Source organism: Gambusia affinis, linkage group LG22 (assembly GCF_019740435.1).
Source record: "Gambusia affinis linkage group LG22, SWU_Gaff_1.0, whole genome shotgun sequence".
In the NCBI taxonomy this organism is placed as follows: Eukaryota; Metazoa; Chordata; class Actinopteri; order Cyprinodontiformes; family Poeciliidae; genus Gambusia; species Gambusia affinis.
This window is the reverse complement of record NC_057889.1, coordinates 22952759-22974779: the sequence shown is the minus strand read 5'-3', so window position 1 is coordinate 22974779 and position 22021 is coordinate 22952759. Positions and strand designations below refer to the sequence as shown.

At 42.4% G+C, this 22021-nt stretch overlaps 1 protein-coding gene across 4 annotated transcripts in view; it reads left to right on the top strand.

The window, feature by feature from the left end:
- Positions 1-397: 397 nt before the first annotated feature.
- epha7 (eph receptor A7) overlaps positions 398-22021 on the top strand; it is a 126048-nt gene continuing 104424 nt past the window's right edge. Inside the window, exons 1-4 of one of the 4 annotated variants that reach the window (XM_044107219.1) lie at positions 398-646; positions 2114-2178; positions 2724-3393; positions 7023-8288. In XM_044107219.1, coding sequence (XP_043963154.1) covers positions 535-646; positions 2114-2178; positions 2724-3393; positions 7023-7069 — 894 coding nt within the window. In that variant the 5' untranslated portion in view covers positions 398-534 and the 3' untranslated portion in view covers positions 7070-8288. Of the gene's footprint in view, positions 647-2113; positions 2179-2723; positions 3394-6229; positions 8289-22021 lie in introns of those variants that run through there. The other 3 variants (XM_044107218.1, XM_044107217.1, XM_044107216.1) reach the window with 3 other exon arrangements.

Genomic DNA, 22021 nt, shown 5'->3' with positions numbered 1-22021 from the left:
ATCTGCGATACCAAACAAGATATTTTCAAAACAGAGTAAGAAATCTGGTTCGATATTAGAATATTCTTTTCCTTCAGTGACGTGGTCAGTCACTAACGGCCCAGTTGAACTCGAGGTTCCCTCCTTTTCCTCCCCTGGAAAACTTAAAATATCTTATCCATCTCCAGACCTTCCTCCTACGTGTACCTCTAAAAAAACCCGAGACACACACGCCCACGCACACCCACACACACGCGCACACACACACACACAAACACACACACAACACACACACAAAAGAAAACCAGCATTTCCTCCCTATTTGCTCTCTGTTTTCGTGACGTGTCTTTAGGCGCGCGCCCATTGGCCATTCACCCCGCCCATCTTGGTGACTGATAGCCGTGCAGTGCCTGTCTCCTCCCCGCGGCAGCAAACACTATTTGAGCTGGGACCGTCGGATCATTATAGAGAACCGCTTCAGTGTCGTCAATGGGAAGCGCAAGAGACGGTGGCAGCAGCGAGAGTTACGGTCCAGACTGAACCCGCAGCGGCACTATGCTCTCCAGCTCCAGCTCCAGCTCCAGCTCCAGCCCGTGGCTGTGGATTTCACCGTTCCTTCTCCTGTGCTGCCATGCGGGCGGCGGGGGAGCCCAGAACGCCAAAGAAGGTGAGTTCCCAAAGTTTGGACTGTTTTCGCTTGTCCCACGGAGCAGCAAGTCGTTGTCCGGAATAAACCGACGTCCTCGTGGAAAAAAATGAACAAAAGTCACGACATCCCTGGTTTTGTTATTTGTCAACTATTTTAACTTTTATTATTATTATTAGAAGCGAAGCGTGTTCGGCGATGACTTCTCGACAGCAACAACAGAGGCGGGTTGCTCTTCGTGTTTTTACGCACGGTGATCCAATCCTGAAACGTGGATTATTTGCAGATTATCTTGTTTTTTGTTCCAGGTATTAACAGCTTGTTTGCTCAGCACTAAAGCTGCTATCTGTCTTCACTAACTGGGTAATATGAGCGGATCGATGAGCAGGCTGGCCTTGCTCGGAGTGAGTGCGCCGTCCATCAGGACTCAGCTTTGGACGGTTATTTCCTCCAAAGTGGCCTCGGCTCTGACAGTCCAGCCTGAAATACGACAGTCCGCCACGGAGCCGCGGTCGCTTCCAGACGCTCAACTTCAGCCAGGCTGCGAGAAACAAAATAAGATAAAGGAGGGTACAACTGGAGGCGCTTTGCAAATCGGATCAGATATATTAAAAGAAGGACATTCTAAAATTATATATATATATATATATATATATATATATATATATATATATATATATATATATATATATATATATATATATATACATAAACTAGCCTGTCGATCAGCACTAATCGAGCGTTTTGTGCCGGCTGATCTGATGAGGTGAATTTTAAATATCTATCTGCGGGATTTTTCCGAATCCGCACAGCGCGTCGTCTGAGCGCAGCCGGCCGGGCTGTTTTTCCATCCATGCCTCTCAGAGAATCGATCTAACAGCTAATAATAAAACCTCTTTAAAGAAGTTGATTTCCAGAAGTCTCCGCGGTTCCGCCGTACGCTGCCAGGAAACACATACAAAATAAGCCGCTAGTTTTACAACATCCAACGGTCTTATGGTTATTATGATTTAAAATAATCAAGAAGCATACATGTTCTCATCTTCATATCATAATGAAACAATTAGAAGTAGCTGAAGTTAGCAGTCAGTAATTGCAAATTACGGTATAAATATTTATATATGCAATCTAAATTACACGTATATAAACTGGAAACAAACCTCGGATGTTTCCAGTGTTCAATAAAAAGTTTCCCAGCAGACCAGGACCTGCCTGCTGCTGCAGCACCTTTTGTTGCATGTTTCAGCCTTAGAGCTGCTGCTTGCAGGAATGAGGTCACAGGTAGCTATGCGTTGCAGACAGATAGACACACGCACACGCACACACACATGCAAACCTAGACAGAAAAAGGTTCCCACAAGGACACGCAGACATGTGCACACAAACGCCGCCCCCCCCCCCACACACACACATGGCCTATCAGTGATAGCAGGCCCCCTGCCCCTGGAGTGAGTTTTAACCACCTGCCTCTTGGTTTCCTGTCGCTAGTGATTCTACTGGACTCGAAGGCGCAGCAGACAGAGCTGGAGTGGATCTCCTATCCTCCCAATGGGGTAAGCCTGCAGAATCCCTGCATTGCTCAGATGCATTCCAGTGGATGCCCTCTGCATCTCGATGTTTTTTCACTCACTGCTTTCTCTGCTGTGTAATAGGGGACGATAATGGTTTAAACACACACGCACACACAGGTGATGCACTGTGGTTTTTTACTCCTCTTACAACAGGAGCAGGAGAGGGACGAGTTTGCCGGGCTGGTTTGTGCCTCCGAATGCAGCCGGCTTTTAACATTCAGAGCACAAAGGCCTTAAGTGAACCACTTGCACAAGTCTGATTAAAGCAAGCAGTGACGAACTTTTAAAATAAAAAATGCAAGGACAATCAGATGAACAAAACACAATCATTGCTTAAAGATGTGTGTGTAAGATAGAACATCCAATCTTCCTCCTCCCTCTGCAGGTTATTGTCTCTAGATTTCATACACCTTTGATCAGTTAGTTTGATCAGCTCCAATTTAAGTTTCCATCTGCATCTCACAGCAATATTGAAATGCATTTCCTTATGGATAGATTCATTTTTAATGCATCTTATTTCCTTTTAGTGGGAAGAGATCAGTGGCTTGGATGAAAACTACACACCCATTCGTACCTACCAGGTCTGCAAAGTCATGGAGCCCAATCAGAACAACTGGCTTCGGACTAACTGGATAGAGAAGGGTGATGCCCAGAGAATTTTTGTCGAGCTGAAGTTCACCTTGAGGGATTGTAACAGCCTGCCTGGTGTGGTGGGTGCCTGCAAGGAGACCTTCAACCTGTATTACCAGGAAACAGATTCCGAGGTTGGCCGGGGCTTGAGGGAGAATCAGTATGTGAAAATTGATACAATCGCGGCGGATGAGAGCTTCACCCAGGGAGACCTGGGAGAGAGGAAGATGAAACTGAATACGGAGGTGCGCATCATCGGTCCCCTGTCCAGGCGGGGGTTCTACCTCGCCTTCCAGGACGTCGGGGCGTGCATCGCCCTGGTCTCCGTCAAAGTCTACTACAAGAAGTGCTGGTCGATCATTGAGAATCTGGCCACCTTCCCAGACACAGTGACAGGATCGGAGTTCTCCTCGCTGGTGGAGGTGGAAGGCATGTGTGTGAATGATGCTGAGGAGGAGGCCGATAACTCCCCCAAGATGCACTGCAGCGCTGAAGGAGAATGGCTCGTGCCCATTGGGAAATGTATATGCAAAGCTGGATTTCATCAGAAAGGAGATGCTTGTGAGCGTAAGTAGTTGAACTTCATTCAACCTGTGTGACTAGAGGTGTCATACCACAGCAATAGTTTGAAAAGACGAAATGTGTAGTTCGCAGACTTGTAATTTGCTTAAATACCAAACAATAGAAAGCATATTAACAATATAGACATGGACAGCTGGATATTTGTGTTGGTAAAAGGATTCATACAGCTGAATCATTAGATTCTTTCTAATTGATTGTGAAGCTCTTCATTTTATCGACCTGAGTCTGTTCACTTAGGGATTACACAATAAGTTGAGTTGAGCTCTTCAGCACAAACGCTTTTCTCTTCAAGTGATCCAAAGCTGACTCGGTCAGCAGCGGAGTCCACTGGTTCAGAGGAAGCTGTGCCATCCTGTTCCCCCAAACAGTCCTGACACAACGGATAACAGATACGGCAGCTTCTTCTGTAACAGTAGAAGAAGACGGGTTCAATTGTTTTTGTGAGGCTGGAATAACAATATTACTGGAGAAGATGATTTGCCTTTCTTCTCCTGAAATATTTGCAGGATTGTTTTTTGGTGGCTACCCGACTTGAATGATAAAAATCCTTACAACAGATCCAGTAGATTAAACCGGGCCATCTCAGGTCAAGGAACTAAAGTGGCGTGCATCATCAGCCAAGACCTTTTTTTTTCAAAGTAGGCAACCTCAATCTAAACCACTTATAAGGAGCAGCAGCCAGTAATAAGTGAACGGAATGCGCTTTAGAACAAATTAGCATCCCTGGCAGACGAGCTTTCTGCCACGCTGTCATCCATTAGGGACCCCTCTGAGGGAGGTGTGCTAATGAAATATATTAGGCCATGTAATTTAGAGCAACACAGCCTGCCTCAAGTTGTGTTATGTCTCTAATGTTAGCAGGCTATCACTGATTCAGCCCCATGGAGCGACTTCTTATTGTTCTTGTTGTTTTAATATGCATAAGATCCAGAAGGATAAGATCCCTCAGGTTTGAAGAAAAGCTCAGAACTTCTCTCCACAGGGAGAACGCTGCAACTCAAAACTAATCGCTCCAACCACCTTTTCTTATTGTGTCTCACTGCAAAGCCCCCACAACGGAAGCCCGTCTTTATTAATTAATCTGTTTGAGGGCCAACTTAAGGAAGTACCTCTAGGTAAGGCAGCAGCACACTGAGTTTATCCCCGCATTGTTTAAATCCATGTGAATCAAACTCCAGCTATTGACGCTGCACCTTTATTAGCTTTATCTCTGCTGAGCCATGAGACACTTCTGTATTAAGGAGTGCTTAATCTAAATAAAATGAGAATCATGTTGCACCATCAGCACTTCTTGCAGTGGCTCCATTGACACCAAATTGTCCATTCAGTAGTTTCCTGAAGAACAGAAACTATTCAAAGTATTTCTATCAGCTGAACAACATCACAGTTAGTCCAACTGCCTGTGACTGTAAAAACAATATGAGGTAAATTTCACAAAGCTGCTCCAAAATAATTGATCTGAATGGCGAAATCAACATATAAGGGTTATTTTCTCACTGTAAGAAACAGAGTAGTGTCTCTTGGATGTTATTGCCTTCTTGCTTTCCAACTGCATTAACTAGGGTAAAAACTAATTACCATGGCAAGAAAATACCCTGGCTTTGAGGGTCACTTTTTGTTTCCCCACAAACGTTTGAGTTTTGTGGAGAGAGGGTGCTAGACATTATTTTTCAGTAATACTGGTTGAATATGGCTTGTGATTTCTGTTAACTGTCATTTAATAAAAATTTAAACTTCAGCATCTGTTTGTAGCAGTCTGGGGAGAAGAGTTGAATATCTCTAATGAGAATCCTCCTCAAACATATCGAAATGTTTATTATGTGAGGGAAAAATAAATACAAACAAAAGCCCTTTGGGATGTTAACAGATTTTTAAGAAAAGTGCTGTTGATGTGTAGCACATTCTTTTTTGAAACATGTTTCTCAGGCTCAATTTGTTAAAGATCTATGAATGCTGGTCCCAAAGGGATTAAAATACAAATCCACCACACAAACACCGTGAAGTTTAGGGCTACAACTTAAGATTTTTATCCCGAACTGACCTATCACCACTTTCCCTTGACTCCTCCTGAAACCTGGAACCTGGAACTGCCTTGGTAAAATCCCTTAGAATATGTTCTGACAACGGTTTTATGGGGAGTTTGAAGTAACCCTCTAGAATTGATGCAGCATAGTTGTTATGACAGAATTGTTAGTTATAGTTTTCTTGCTGAAAATCGTGATTTCCTCTAGTATTAGGAGCCTCGTAGACTCTGTCACCGTCAGTCGACTCTGCTGCAGTGGGATGAGTTAGATGCTCGATGTCTGAGATCTGTTTTGGATTTCACAGTGGACACACACTCACACATACATGCACACACATACACATAAAATTAATCTTGCTAAATCATAGTTCCAGAAAAAAATCTGTCTTTGTCAAATCCGACCTTAGGAGGATTTTAGGACTAGGTGCCATAGATTTAATTGGCAACATAGCTGTTTCTATTTTTTTTACATCCATTTAATTTGATGGACATGTCCTAATTTCAGATGAGCACCAGTTCTCATAAAGCAGTTATTATAATTCTAAAACAGGCTTGTTTTAGGAGAATAACATGAGCAGTGAGTAAAGCATCCAGCTGACATGTTGTTCCAGGTGGAGTTGGTGCTGTTAGCTGTCAGTCATTCCATTTGAAAACCCCCCTGTGTGGAGCGAAAGACCTTCTCCAAAACTTGTTGTGATCCACTCATTCATCACTCTCTGCAAAGAGGGACCCCTTGTCTTTCACTTGTGTCCACCCCCTTCCCTCTTCCCAGTGTGTCTTTAACTCTTTGTATTGCAGTAAATGTCACTCAGTCTCTGCGCCCGCTGCGTTCGTTCGGTGGCCTCCGTGGAGGGAGTGTTGAAAAAGGCCCGTTGAAGTGTCCCAGCAGCCTGCCAGGGTTTCACTTTGTGAAGAAGTGTGCGTTGTGAAAATAGCATCCATTCATCCCCTGGTTCTGTTCAGCACTGTCTGCTGGTTGTGGTGGAGCCACAGAGTTGTTCAGACAGAACGGGCCCTTGTTGGGGGACACTCATGTCTTTGTTTGACTCAGTGCCGAGAATGGATGTTGTCTGATTTTGATACATCACTACCAGCGCCTGTGAAATGATTAACTAGTGACCCTCGGCCAAACAAGGAAACCGACTGTGACGGCTAGAGAACAGATAAAATGCTTCACATCTTGCAGCTATTTCTCTTAGTGCATGCTAACAGGAGAATTAATGGGATACTGCAGCATCCTGTAGATGCTGGCACCATCCGTCTTGACTGTCTAGGACTTAGACAGAAGTTAGTTGGAGACTGATTGATGATTGAGCCCCCTGAGGAAAGGGGCAGAGCTTCATCTCCCTGAGACAGCTAACATGCATAGAAGCCAGTTGGCAGTTGGAGTAGCCAGGCCCAGCTTCAGGCATGGAGATAAAGTTTTGTTTAGCATTTCAAATGAAGGCAGGAAGCCAAGTGTCATGGGTCCTCATATGTCTTGATGTTCCCTCTGATTGATAAGGTGAGGATTTAATGCAGCAAATGACTGCCTTCTACTGCTCCCCCAGAGCTTAATTATGCAAATGACAGGTGTGTGCCGAACCCACAGGAGACCCAAATGGACCTAAATCACTCGGAATTGGAATAAATTGGTGATGGATGGGATCCTGTCACAACCGTGTGCTTTCTATGAAGAGCTTCCCAGGGCTTTTCCTGTCTGTTGTCCTGACCTGGCAGGTAGCAGTCAAAACACAGATGGAGTATTCTTTGCTCAAGATCCTACTTCCAAAACAGTTGACAATGTTATAAAATTGATTGCTTAGGGGCGGAGTCCCAAGATATTTAAATGAAACCAAAAGGAACTGAACTGAACTGAGTAATGAAAAGAGAACCTAAGTCATTGATCATGTAAAATGCCAATAATGTGCTGGCTCCTCTGAAAGGTGAAGATTTAGCCTTTGGCCCAGTTGACAGATGGAACTCTCAATCTGAATTGTTGGTCAGAGAGAGTCAAAAGGTTTTTATCTGTTTGTTAGAGTAATAAAGACATATTGCATTTAAAAAAAAAATTGATTTATTGTTTGATTTGTTTAAACCCACTGACATATGAAACCAACATTTTTAAACACTAATGTTTCAGAAAATATTTTGGATTTTTTCCCAGGTGATTTCACTCACTAGTCATATAAATAATTGTCTAGGGTCTTAGAGGAATTATGTTATATAACTTTTCATGTGTAAAAAGCTAGAACCTTATTTTTGATGCTTTGACATGGTTAAGTTACCTCAACTCTTTATCTCAGTGTCTCCACTAGTAGAAAGACAAAAAGCTATTTTTGTAGAATGTGAAAAAAAAAAGTAACAGATCACATTTAGTTTCAGATTATTATTCCTATATACAATCCTGACTACATTACCATATTTCTTTGTGGGTCTTTTGCTCTAATATCTTCTCATTCGTAGACAAAACCACTGGTACTTCCGCTTAGGAATGGACAAGCAGAAAGTTAGAAAATGTGGTTTGGCAAGCAGAGAGGAAAGCTATTTATTTTACTTTCACATCCAGGCCCTCACCCTCTCCCCTTTCAAATATACACTTGTGAATGAGGAGAAGCAAAGGGAGGACATACACACACTTTGGTCTGTGCCAGCTGTGCTTCCTGTGGAATTTAGCAGCGCTGTCAACACATTAAATTAAACAAAATGCCTCATTTTAGAAAAACTCTGAATCTGGGGCTCGGAGTTTGGTAAATATTTGTCCTCAAGTGTTATGTGATAAAGAAACAATGGGCTGGCATATACACTGAGAAGGCTGCATCATAAAGCACATAAAACATTAATATTCAGGTCTAGCAGATGTTGGGGCTGCTACTCAAATGCAAACGGTGTGTACCTAATGGAACATGGATCCTGTCCACCTTTATTGGATTGTGAAAATGTTGCAATAAATCATTATCAAAATTTTCTCAGGGCAACATTTTTAGATCAAAGTTTTATTTGCCAAAAAAAAGTGATTTTGGCCGGAAAAAAAAAATCTCACCATCTCTTTTTTTTCTCAAAGATATTTTAGGCAAAAAGATATTGTTTTGCCACAAAATCTTTTGCAGAGTTATTGTGCCCAATACCTTTGGCAAAAATTGACATAGGACAAATATATTATGAAGGTGACGACCTAGAATAAGACAATGCTTTCAATTAAGTTGAAGTTTTACAAATGAACAAATAAATGAGTAAAACATGTAAATGATTGGACCGATAAAGGACATTAACAGGAGTGGCTTAAATCCATGGAGGATGGTTCTGGTTGAGGTTATGGATAAAACAGATGTCTAGGCTGAAAATGGCGATGCAATTTGTTTCATGGAAAAATTGAGTAGATGTCTCAACCAAGTTCCAACATTTATTGGATGTTCACATGCAGATGTTTGAAGTCTCTCTTTACAGGCACAATCCTGTCTGTTGTGCTCTGGCCTCATGAATCATATCTAATTATTGTGAGTGAAGATAAAGCAGCACTGCCCAACATTTCCTAGAGGTGTTTCATCAACTCTGTGTCATCTGTTTTATGAACCAAAGTGTGATTAAGAGAAGTTTAATGTAAGCATGTTAAGGGACTGATAATGAGAAACTTACAGCAGTTTTGATGGAAAAATTCTGACTCATGTTGATCAATGGGAATTTTGTTTCCCTGAGATTTTCTGACTTTCATTTTGTCAGTACAGAACAAACATGCAGACATGTCTTCTTATCCACCAATATTCTCTCCCCTTTTTATTCTTCAAACATTTATCTCATACATTGATATCATAATCAGAATCTTGAAACTGATAAGAAGGTGAAAATAGTTTTTTTGCAAGACCTTTGGGACCAGTTATAGATGAAGAGCTGGCTTTTAGTATAAGTTTGTACTTTCTGGAATTTTTCTGTGATTTTTGATTCTTACACATTTTAGTTGATTCCTGTTAGCTGTGCTGTGGTTTCAATTAGGTTTTTTTTCTTGTTGAGTACATTTACGTGACGGATGACTGTCAGGCTTCTTAGACGTCTTCATTCACCAGACTCATTTGTAGAACTGAGCAACATTGCAAGCTAGCACATTTGAAATAAACTGAGAGACATTACTCTTTTTCATAAAGCATTTGGAGAGAAAATCTAAAATTAAGACAGTCATCAAATTTCTGATCTTTATTGAAAGTCAAACATCATTTTCTTTGTGATGGGGTATGCATTTCAGCCTAAGACTTCTTTTCAAATGTGAATTGGACATGACTATTTTAAATTTAGCAAGGCTTGGAATCTGACCTGCCAGGCCTAATTGGAGACCCTACGCCACATCACGTGAAGGGAGAGATTCCAAAAAAAAAATTCCTCATTCTCACACAAAGCCAGATGGTTAGCTATACTTTGTAAGCCCCAGAAAAGGAGACCTTTGTGACTTTATATCAGATAATGTTATTTCCAAGGTGACGCCAAGGTTCACATTAGACCATGCAGGGGTCGGTGAATATTACCTTCGTTTACACATGGCTGCAGACCGGCACAGGAACACAATGGAGGCCTGCCGGTTGTGTTTAGTAATGTGAGCGCATTGGTTGACAGGACACTGTCAAGAAGAAGATGGATGATCGCAGCAGTTGACCCCTGATCACCAGAGGAGTCACCTCTCTGTGCCCCTCCCCCCTGCATGACAAAGGAGCCCTCCCTGCAGTGCAGAGGCTCTCATCTCCTCTTGCACTAACAGGTTCAGACATCTCCATCGATCCCTGCTTTCAAACCTCTTGCCATTCTAAGCTTTTGCCCTTTTTAGCTATCCAAACTGTGGCACAGATGTCTTTTTTGTAATTGGTTGCCTGCTGGCTTCTTGAGAGGGATGTGATCAGACAGGCGAACTCCATGTCAGAAGACAATGGCTTTGGTGTTCTGTGTTGTGTCCCTGTGGCATGAAGGTGAAAGTGATATGTGAGGGGGGCCCTGGGGTCTCGCTACCTCAAGAAGCAGCAGGGAGCGCTGGGTTGTCAGTGGAGCTGCACTTTTGGGAAACCTCAGACCCCTGGCTCTGTGCTTCAATCTTTCTTTAAGAGGAAAATCAATAACTTATTACATAACTGCACAGTTTCTTCTCCATCAACATTCAGAGAGGTGGAAGCAGAACTTAAAAAGTGTCAAGGTGGTTTTATTGCAGAAAAAGCAGCTGCTTCTGTCAGAATTTCTTCCCAACACCAGTACTACTGTTTAATAATAACCAAGCATGAGAATAATTATGAATCATGCAAAGTAGGACTGGGCGATATGGCAGAAAAACGTAAAAAGACATAAGTATTTCATATCTGTCAATATTAATTTTTAATGATTGGTTTTTTTGTTTTAAATATATAAAAAAATGCTGCCAAACTGGTTTTGTCTTTTCTTTACAATTTCCCCTTGAGCTGTTGTATGTATTCCCTCCTTTTACTCCATCCTGTTTTTATCATTATTAGTTTAACTGCCTATTAGTTTTAGGCATAAAAAAAAGAAAAAAATGAAACTTCTCACACATACTGTGTGTATTCCATGAACCTCACTGACTGTGCAGCTATCTGGCGATACTTGAGAATTAATAGTCGAGTTTACGGCTTGCCAACACTTCTCTTGACGAATTCCTTCATTTCCCACAACTGTAATTGATACAAGCAATTCAGATGAGTTTGTTGAGTTCCTAGCCCCGTTTCTTCTCCACCATGCCCACCACCACACAGTCGTCGGTGCTGCACCAAGAGCAGCAGTCGCAGTACTGGTCCTTGCGACCGGTTCCACTGACTCTGAACATTATCAGTTTGGTGACGCACACAATACAGTTTGATGTGATTGCTTTTTCCTGTATAAGCCAGTTCATCACAAAGTACTCATCTGTGGTCACAAAAACCTTCTCTCTGTGGGGGGAGTGTCCAGTGGATGTCCGGATAGAATCGGATTCAAGTTCACACAGACCTCTGGAGAGTGAAGAGTGCACTAATGTTAGGCATTTACTCAGCAGTTTGTTGCTAGGCAACCAAAGAGCCACCATCCTTGTTTACCTGGGCTATGAGGGGTTGAGCGGCTAAAGCCTTGCCATTCCCTACATCCTCCATAATGCTTTGAGGTCGGTCTCATGGCTCTGGTTCTGGAACCAGTCTCCTTGAGAGGGGCTGGACATACTTCCACTCTGGAGTTGCCCAAGGTGAGAGGTGTTGGCCAGGAGTGGGCATACTTGTTGCTCCCCATCTCGGCGCCTGTACGTTGGGGTTTAGCCCGGTAAATGAGAGGGTAGCCTCCCTCCGCCTACGGGTGGGGGGACGGGTCCTGACTGTCGTTTGTGCTTACGGGCCAAACAACAGTTCAGATTACTCACCCTTTTTGGAGTCCCTAACAAGAGTGCTCCTCCCCCTTGTTCTGCTGGGGGACTTCAACGCTCACGTGGGCAATGACAGTGAGGCCTGGAGGGGCGTGGTTGGGAGGAACGGCCCCCCCGATCTGAACTTGAGTGGTGTTCTGTTGTTGGACTTCTGTGCTCGTCATGGATTGTCCATAACGAACACCATGTTCAAACATAAAGGTGTCCATATGTGCACTTGGAACCAGGACACCCTAGGCCGCAGTTCGATGATCGACTTTGTCATCGTTTCATCGGATCTGTGGCCGTATGTCTTGGACACTCGGGTGAAGAGAGGTGCGGTTCTGTCCACTGACCACTACCTGGTGGTGAGTTGGCTCCGCTGGTGGGGGAGGATGCCGGTCAGACCTGGCAGGCCCAAACGTGTTGTGAGGGTCTGCTGGAAACGTCTGGCGGAATCCCCTGTGAGGCGGAGCTCTAACTCCCATCTCCAGCAGACCTTCGAACACGTCCCGGGGGGGTGGGGGACATGGAGTCTGAGTGGACCGTGTTCCGTCCCTCCATTGTCGAGGCGGCTCATCTGAGCTGTGGCCGCAAGGTTGTCGGTGCCTGTTGTGGTGGCAACCCTCGAATGTTGGGTGGACACCTTCGGTGAGGGAAGCCATCAGGCCATTTTGGTACCCTTCATCAAACAGCTGAAGGGTACCGGCGGGCGAAGCGGCATACGGCTCGGGTGGTTGCTGAGGCAAAAACTCGGGCGTGGGAGGACTTTGGAGAGGCCATGGAGAAAGACTTCTGTACGGCTTCGAGGCGATTCTGGTCCACCATCCGGCATCTCGGGGGGGGGGGGAGGGGGAAGCAGTACAGCAGCAACACTGTCTACAGTGGGGATGGTGTGCTGCTGACCTCAGCTCGGGATGTTGTGGGCAGAGTACTTCGAAGACCTCCTCAATCCCACCAACATGCCTTCTATTGTGGAAGCTGAGCCTGGGGACTCTGGGTTCTGCAATCTCTGGGGTCGAGGTCGCCGAGGTGGTCAAAAAGCTCCTCGGTGGCAGGGCCCCGGGGGCGGATGAGATCTGTCCAGAGTTCCTTAAGGCTCTGGATGTTGTAGGGTTGTGTTGGCTAACACAACCCTACAACTAGATGCATCTTAGAGCAAACCATATAACTGTGGGATAAAACAATAACAATAGCTAATGACTGCAATAACATTACTGTGTTGTTCTTCAATATCGCATGGACATCGGGGGCAGTTCCCCTGGATTGGCAGACTGGGTTGGTGGTCACCCTGTTCAAAAAGGGGGATCGGAGGGTGTTCTCCAATTTCAGGGGGGGTCACACTCTTAAGCCTCCATGGCAAGGTCTATTCGGGGGTTCTGGAGAGGAGGGTCTGTTAGATTGTTGAACCTCGGATTCAGGAAAAGCAGTGTGGTTTTTGTCCTGACCGTGGAACACTGGACCAGCTCTACACCCTCAGCAGGGTCCTGGAGGGTGCATGGGAGTTCGCCCAACCAGTCTACATGTGTTTTGTGGACTTGGCGAAGGCGTTCAACCGTGTCCCTCAGGGAGCCCTGTGGAGGGTTCTCCGGGAGTATGGGGTACCGGGCTCCTTGATACGGGCTGTCAGGTCCCTGTATGACCGGTGTCAGAGTCTGGTCCACATTGTCGGCAGTAAGTCGGGCTTGTTTTCGATGAGAGTTGGACTCCGCCAGGGCTGCCCTTTGTCACTGATTCTGTTAATTACTTTTATGGACAGAAATTCTAGACCAGCCAAGGTGTAGAAGGGACCCGTTTTGGTGGCCTTAGGATTGCATTTCTGCTTTTTGCGGATGATGTGTTCCTTTTGGCTTCATCAGGTCGTGATCTGCAGCTCTCGCTGGAGCGGTTCGCAGCCGAGTGTGAAGCGGCTGGGATGGCGATCAGTGCCTCCAAATCTGAGGCCATGGTCTTGAGCCGGAAAACTGTAGAGTGCCTTCTCTGGGTCGGGGGGTGTCCTGCCCCAAGTGGAAGAGTTCAAGTATCTCGGGATCTTGTTCACGAATGGGGGAAGAAGGGAGCGGGAGATCGACAGGCGGATTGGCGCACCATCTGCCATCAAGCAGGCACTGTACCGGTTTGTCGTTGTGAAGAGAAAGCTGAGCCAAAAAGCGAAGCTCTCCATTTACTGGTCGATCTATGTTCCCACCCTCATCTATGGTCATGAGGTTTGAGTCATGACCGAAAGAACGAGATTACGGATACAAGCGACCGAAACGGGTTTTCTCTGTAGGGTGTCTTGGCTCTTCCTTAGAGATAGGGTGAGAAGCTCAGTCATCCGGGAGGGACTCAGAGTAGAGCCGCTGCTCCTTCACGTCGAGAGGAGCCAGTTGAGGCATCCACCTCACCAGGGAGGCCTCCTGGATGCCTCCCTGGTGAGGTGTTCCAGGAGGAGGCCCCGGGGAAGACCCAGGACACGCTGGAGGGACTATGTCTCTCGGTTGGCTGAGAACGCCTTGGGATTCCTCCGTAGGAGCTGGAAGAAGTGGCTGGGGAGAGGGAAGTCTGGGCCTCCCTTCTGAAGCTGCTACCCCCGCGACCCGACCCCGGATAAGCAGAAGAAAATGGATGGATGGATGAGTTGTAGAGCAGTGAAATTATCAACATTTTATTGGATGAAATTTTTGTTGATGCTGATCATTTGTCTATTGCAGTCATTAGCTATTGTTATTGTTTTATCCCACAGTCCTATGGTTTGCTCTAAGATGCATCTAGTTGTAGTTTATTTGCACTGTTGCCATTTAGCAAGAAGGTCTTACATTTGATTCTCAGTCATTGTGTGTGTCTTGCATGTTCCAACCAAACATATGAGTTTGCAAGGATGAGCTTGCTTGACATTGTTCTAACTCTTTTTGTTGCATCTGTGATGGGTTGGCCAGACTAACACAGGCTGCATCAAGGTCAGGAGGGCTGGCAGGCACAGGAACAATCCAGAGATAATGCCCAGTTGCTGACTGGGGACATTTTTAGCAGCGGTTTTGCTTGGGCTGCAGGGTGCTTTGGGATTGTCACACTTGTGGATCCTGTGCTTTCATTCCCATAATGGAGAGTTCACTTGTCTTCCAGTGTCTGTCAGCACAACTCCTTTTTTAAGCCATGTCATCCATTAAAGGCATCTGCCCGGTTACCCCTAAGGGCCCACTCTCCTGTTGTCATGTGAGTTAAATGAACTAAACAAAAGACGATTAGGCAGGGGTATTTTCCATGTCACTGAGAAGCCATTTGAAAAAGCTCACAGAAGATCAAAAAAGCAAGGTCCTCTTAGGAAGACAGTATACAGATTCATGAGACAGCAGAGCCAGAGAGAAAGGCCATCATTTCACTGCATTTCATTTCATTTTCTACATTCAAATCCAAGCAGGAGTTGAAGGAGAGAGAAGACAGGTGTTTAAGTTTGGTCTTTGGCATTTGTGCCAAATGTTTTTGAGATTATATTCCTTCTTTTGTATCTCCCTTTTAACCACAACAGATATGTTTCTTTAACAACATTCACTTTATGGTCTTCCTCTTATTTTAAGTTAAAAAGTACATTTCTGCATGTCTGTTCTGAGATAATTACCTCCTGGCAGATAAAATGAAAGTGAGCAAGAATCACCTGCAGTTTCACAGATGATTGTAAGGAGGAATTTTTAAATAATCAAGATCAGCAGGATAAACTGTCTGTTGCTCCAAACAACAGAAAATAAGATCAACACATTTACAGCTGCATCTGTTAAGAGTAAAGATTAAATTAGTTTATCTAATTAGTTGGAGTCAATAATCTGATCCTTTCTGGGTGAAGTATGTATGTAAATACTCTGAATAATCTGACATCCTGGAGTCAATTTAGGGTCATGATGCTAAATTGAACTGTCACAAAATTTGAAACAAGCATAAATATGTTTTCTTTGGGAAGCTAGTCAAACTTTTTCCTCATTTAAGAACTGGCTATTGTATTAGTTTTACCCAAACCATAGCAGAATTGGTTTAATTTTCAGTAGAACTTAATCAGAGTGTGGCTTTGATCTTTGCTGTGTACATCCGAGCCGGTGCTTCCTTTGGGTTTTCCCTTCTTAGAGGGCAAAGCTTGGTGCCCTCCAACACAGTGTAAGGGAATGCTAATCTTCTCATTGTTTCACACAGAAAGCTACTTATCTCCTGCTAAGCACAGGTACCTCGGATGAATGGCCTGGTTGTGTGGACGTGCGGAACTCGGCAGACAGACAGAGTCTTCTCCCGTATGAGTAGGGTTGGGGAGAGGATCCAGCATAATGCCAACTCAGTCTTAAGCCGTTTCTTGCAAGTTTCAAGGCTTCCTTTTTATTCTGTTTATGGTTTCATGGACACTGTGACCTTGCTTCTCTTGTTCCTCCAAACCGGGGGGAATTGTTGATGAGAAAATTTGGTGTTTGAAACATGATCTCTGTAACATGGGCAATAAATTAGCAAAGAGTCTGAGCTTTCTGTGTTTTGATGTGTTTTGTGAGCCTGAAATGCTTCTTACATTTTTGGTGTGGAGATAGTAGTAGGCCAAGGATTATAACTAATGATCCATACAATTCAAGCCCCAGAAAGAAATTTACTCACAAAAACCAAGTAGAAAAGTAAGTCAGGTTATTAAAAACAGGTTAAAATATCACATCTCAAGTTTTTAAATTAAATTACAGATTTTGCCATTTTGCCTTCAGAAGTATTTTGGTCTCCTGTGGTCAGGTTGGATTTTTTAGGCCTGATCTAAACTAATGGATGGCTTTACAATCTCGAGACTTCCAACTAATCACCTGAGATAAACTGTCAAAATATCAAAAAGCTGCTTAGCAAATACAGAAAGAGTTTTGTTGTCTGAATGACAAGTAGACAAGCAGTACTAGTTGTCTAATTACATGTACAATGATTTTTAATTTAAGCACATTTATGATAGTGATTTTTAAAAATTATTTCATGTATATTTATGTTATAACAAAAAAAATACTAGCTAACACATATTTTAGCATCGCCATATTGGTTAAAATGCTAGTAAATGCATTTGGTTTAATAAATATTCATCCTTCAAGGTACACATAAACTGTTCTAAAAGTTTTAATACTGGCCATTCAGTGACATGAGTTGAGTGTTTCATTGATTTAGAAGGAGAAATACACCCAGCCTGGATTCTCACAGGTTTGCATGTCTGTATTGCTCTAAATTACTCACAAGATGTAGAGGCTCCTACATCGGAGGGGAAAACACTACAGGCTTTAGTCCATAAAAGAGATGCAGCCATAGTTCAGCATGCATAAAAGACCAGTAAACAGAGCCTGATGAATGTCCACACTGAGGCCTGCTATTTATTGAGGCAAAGAACATAAGTCACATCTAATCAGAGCAATGCAAGCAGGCCCAGGGCAACATTAATGCATAAGAAATAAGCTCTGTGTGAGCTATTGACATCCCTCCGTATAGTCAGAACACCCGGTCATGGTTCTAATCGCACGCCTTGAAAGTGAAGCTGAAAAACATAAAATAGGAGTTGGGATTTTAAAAGGCATTTCATGCTTGTCAGAGCATCCAGCTAGACGTGGGGCTTTTTGAAACAGATGACAGAGAATGCTTATGACGGTCTTAGCAGTGGATCCCACTGTGATAGAAGCCATCAGATGAGTTTAAAGGTGAATTGGGTTTTTTTTTGCAAGGAGTGAATGATTAAATTTGCTCTCACACCAGGTTATCTTACACGACTGCTTGTGTTTAGACAACAGATGAACCTGCCAAGGGGAGAAGAATTGAGCTGCCAGGCCTTCACTAACCCCTGTTACTCCCACTCACCTAGTGATGTGTCAGGTAGTCCCAAGATGGAATACATTTTGGGCTCAAGGGTAAAGTAACTACTTAAAACAAGGCCCCGAAAAAAAACAACTCTTAGAGAAGCATGGATGCAAACTCTTGCATTTCATTTTCTTGGTACACATTTGCATTCATACAAACATGACTGCTCATCACTATATCATACTTTATGTTTCTATAGACAAACGTCTAACTATCCTCTTCACTTGACACAATTTTATCTCCAGTCGTTGTTGCAGATCCCAGGGGATTTGGGTGTTGGGAGGCTCACTCACCCCAAATCTTGAAAAAGTGTAGAATCTCCCCCCACCTCCATCCCTCCTCCCAAATAAATAATAAAAAAAACTTTTGTATGTAAACAATATTAACATGAGAAACAAAGAATTAAGTAAATCTGCCATTCATCTAAGAAAAAAAGTAAGGGTGAGCTTTTAGGTCCTCCCTGCCACTGTCAGAACAATGATTTAGCCCAATGTGTAGGAGGAGCAACAATAGAACCCCAGGCTTAGTTAGAGCGTCTGAACTGAGGAGCAATCTGTGGCTCGGCAGCACAAAGAAAAATAATAATAATAAAAAAAACTTTCTGTAATTAAATACTTACAGCAAAAGATATGTAACACATTTTATTTTCTTTCACTGCTAAGAAACACATTAATAATAAAAATTAGACTGCAGTTTGTTGTTCCATTTCTTTAGCTGAATCACAATAAACTGCCTTGTTATTGCTTGGAAATCAAAACCAGTAAACCTGGCTATTGCTTTGAGAGAGTTGAGCTTTCTTTTAATTGAAAGTAGCAAGAATTTTAATCATATTTAGCTCTCTAACTCTTACGTTAATGAGAGGAGTCTGAAACAGGAGGGAGGGGCTGAGCCTTTTGAGTGGCTGACAGCTCACTGTGTGGGAGCTGAGAGCAGAGGAGAGAGAAAGCAGAGCAGCTGGTAATAGATTGAAAAAAAGAAAATATGCCTTCATTTCTTAACATCTTCAACATATAGCTTTTTAAAGCATGAAATAAAATCTGAATATTTTTTTCTAGAAAACACGGCTGGTTTGAGGCAAAATTTAAGCTTTGATACTTCCCAGATATTCATTATTTCTACCTATTGTAGGTTTTCAATAGTCATCTAGGACATGGAAAAACCAAAAAAGTTTTAAAATAGAGCAACGTAACAAATTTGAATAATGCAAAATTTGTACTGAGGGACAGTACAATAAAACCAATGTTTATGAGTAAAGAAAAGTTGTTTTTATTTAGATCCTATCACTTTTGTAAAGGTGTAGCAGAGATTAGAAAAGTGAGACTGAACCAAAGTCACATCTAAACATTTACATTTTGGTTTGACCTCTATGGGTCTCAACATTTTTTTAATGAGGAAAACAGCACATGTGCATTGCCACTTAATAGTCAATATTGGTCTACATTAAAAACCTTTCATATAAGAGATATGTGACTAATAATGGACCTTATTTTAATGTTATTGTAATAAATATATTGAGGTGACCACTAAATATGTATTAGCCATGCAATTTCAATCCACAATAATTACCAATTATTCAGTTTACTCGATGCAGTGCTGATAAAGTTCTAACTGCACATTTTATGTTAAATTTTACCATATGTTTGCCAACTCCACTAAATTGCTATTAAGAAATTTCCCTGTTTACTGTCCCTGTATTTCCTCCCTTCTGTCCAGCTTAGCTAAGCAAGGCTGCAACAAATGCTTTGGACATGTAGAAAAATTCTAAAGCATTAAGGTCACTTAACTCTAAACTTCTGTTCATTGCTGGGATAACAAATTAATTTAATATAATTGACCATATTTGTGTATTTTCTTCACATGGGCAGCCATTTTGCTAATGTGCTAAATGAATGCATAATTTCTGATGATAATATACACATCACATGGTATCCATCCATCCATCCATTTTCTATACACCCTTTGTCCCTAATGGGGTCGGGAGGGTTGCCGTTGCCTATCTCCAGCTGACGTTCCGGGCGAGAGGCGGGGTCACCCTGGACAGGTCGCCAGTCTGTCGCAGTTGTAGTCCAGAAGACCAGGTTATAAATAAAATAAATATAATTTTGTTTAAAATCAAATTACTGATTTTGTGGTGCTACTTTATAAATATGTGAATGGAATTTTATGATTTTTTTTTATTTTTACCTTGTTAAACCCCTTTACAAAATCTACATGTAGAAGAATAAAAGATAAGAAAAAACAACAAGCGGACAAATTGAACACAAACTTGAAAGGTGAAAGGTTATCAGAATTTAATAATAAAATAAGGGATGATTTCTTACATTGAGGGTCATGCTGGAACTCTGATCCTTGGCCTTACATTAAGATGGGAGCTTGTTGGTAAGGTATCCTTTATGTGGGGCAAATTGAACACATTTGGTACATGTTGATTTCATTTCTCATTGCCACAACAAGCTGGACTTTTTTTTAATCATCTATGAAAGATGTTTATTGCTGTTGCTTTTATTTTGGGGTCACTTGTGTCTGTCGTGGTACTTTGTTTATCTTCAGGCATTTGGAGGTGTGGAATCTCCAGGACTTTTTGTACAAATAATTACAACTCGGTCAGTCACGCAATTCCATAGTAATTCTTTTACCATATTTTTTTAAAGCAGACTTTTTTTTAAATCAATAACATAATTTAGCATCTGAATCCTGTCACTGTCTGAAAAATAAAATCTATCAGTGACAAAACAGTCTACAGTAAATGTAACTACTTAGAACTGAGGCCAAATTGCTTTAGTAGAAAAATGTATTTGATAATAAAATAAGGTATGGAGAAAAATGGCATGCGGAAAGCAGAACCATTACAAACAGCACATGGTTCTCTGTGAGCGCTCAGATGTGAATATTAAGATCAATCCTTCAAAGGAAATATAACTGCAGAGATTGCGAAGCCACAGGTGACAGGATGCATATTAAACCAAAGCTGAGTTTAGAGCTGATGCTTATAAGAACCTCAGAGGCCAGCCTTTGTTATCATTTTACAGAGAGCTAGTGTTTTTTGAAAAAAAGAAAATAAACCATTTCCTTTATCATGCTTGACCCGCTCCACCTGGCATTCATCAGTGGCGGGGCCAGCGTGTTGGTCCTGTCAGCTGCTCTCCTCCTCTGCCTCTTTTATCACTCTAATGGGGTGCTATCTCCCATCCTGCTCTGCCCAGGTCTCCACAACCATGGCTGGAGCTCTTCTGCACACATTCCTTCCACATATGCCCGAGCGGATTTAACACATAATCAGGCCGGACGGGAGGGCGGGAGAAAGGGGGGCGGCCCCGGCCCTGACGGCACTCATCATGTGTAGACCAGGGAGAAAGAAGAGCCCACACTAGTCATTCTCAGTCTGGCTCCAGCAGTCTCCAAACAACAAACAAAATCTCCCACAGTTTCACACTTGAATTCACTTTTAGCCCTGTCCACAGCAATATTGAGACCAATGAGAGGAAATTTAATATCCCAGTTTCTGTGCTTTGACCAGTTCTTTTCATTTGTGCTCAACACCAATAAACAATTTTACCTTGATTGGAGTTGTGTCTTGTAAGCAAATAAGGGAGGTTAGTTTTCAGGTCCTCCAAGAGATGGCTTTTAGTCCATGTTTTTTTTTTTTTTCTTTTTTATCCTGGAACTGGTTTATATGAGATGTCTTTCCTCAATGGTTATTTATTTTGTATTTTAAATTACACTTAATTATTCAGTGCTCTGAATATAAATCAGATAATGTGTATATACTTTTTCTTTTCATTTGTAATCACCAAGCTTACAAATGAGCTTGTTGTAATGTGAATGTGGGGTTCCTATACATATAAACATATATATATATATATATATATATATATATATATATATATATATATATATATATATATATATATATATATATAAAGTGCAAACACATTGACATGTGATTCATTATGCTAAGTGCTAAGTAATCAGTACTGTGTTCTCATTCTTGGTATTGTGGATTGGATTTGGCCACCTTGTTTGTAAGTGGCCATGATAAGCATTAGCTCCACTAAGTCAGAGATTTTGAAGTGTGTCTTGTTCACCAGTACTTGCAGCAAGAAGAGAACAATCAATAGCCAGATTGCAGGTTTGTTTGCAGTAATAAGCAAGTCCTCTGGTGAAGAAGGGGACCAGATCAATGTGTTCTTGATTTACACATTGGACTCATTCCCTTCTTCACTGGAGGACTTGTGAAGAAAGGGACTTTGGCAGTGTCATGACACTCAGTCTATACTGATAAAGACTCAACTGACCCCAGGATGCTCAGGGTCAGGGTTAGAAGTTGATGTCCAGGTGACAGTGCTACAGCAGCTTAACGTCCAAATCCCATCAGTCCACAGCTTTGTAAGGAACTTGCGTTTTCATGTATCTATCTATACATTCACATCATGTAA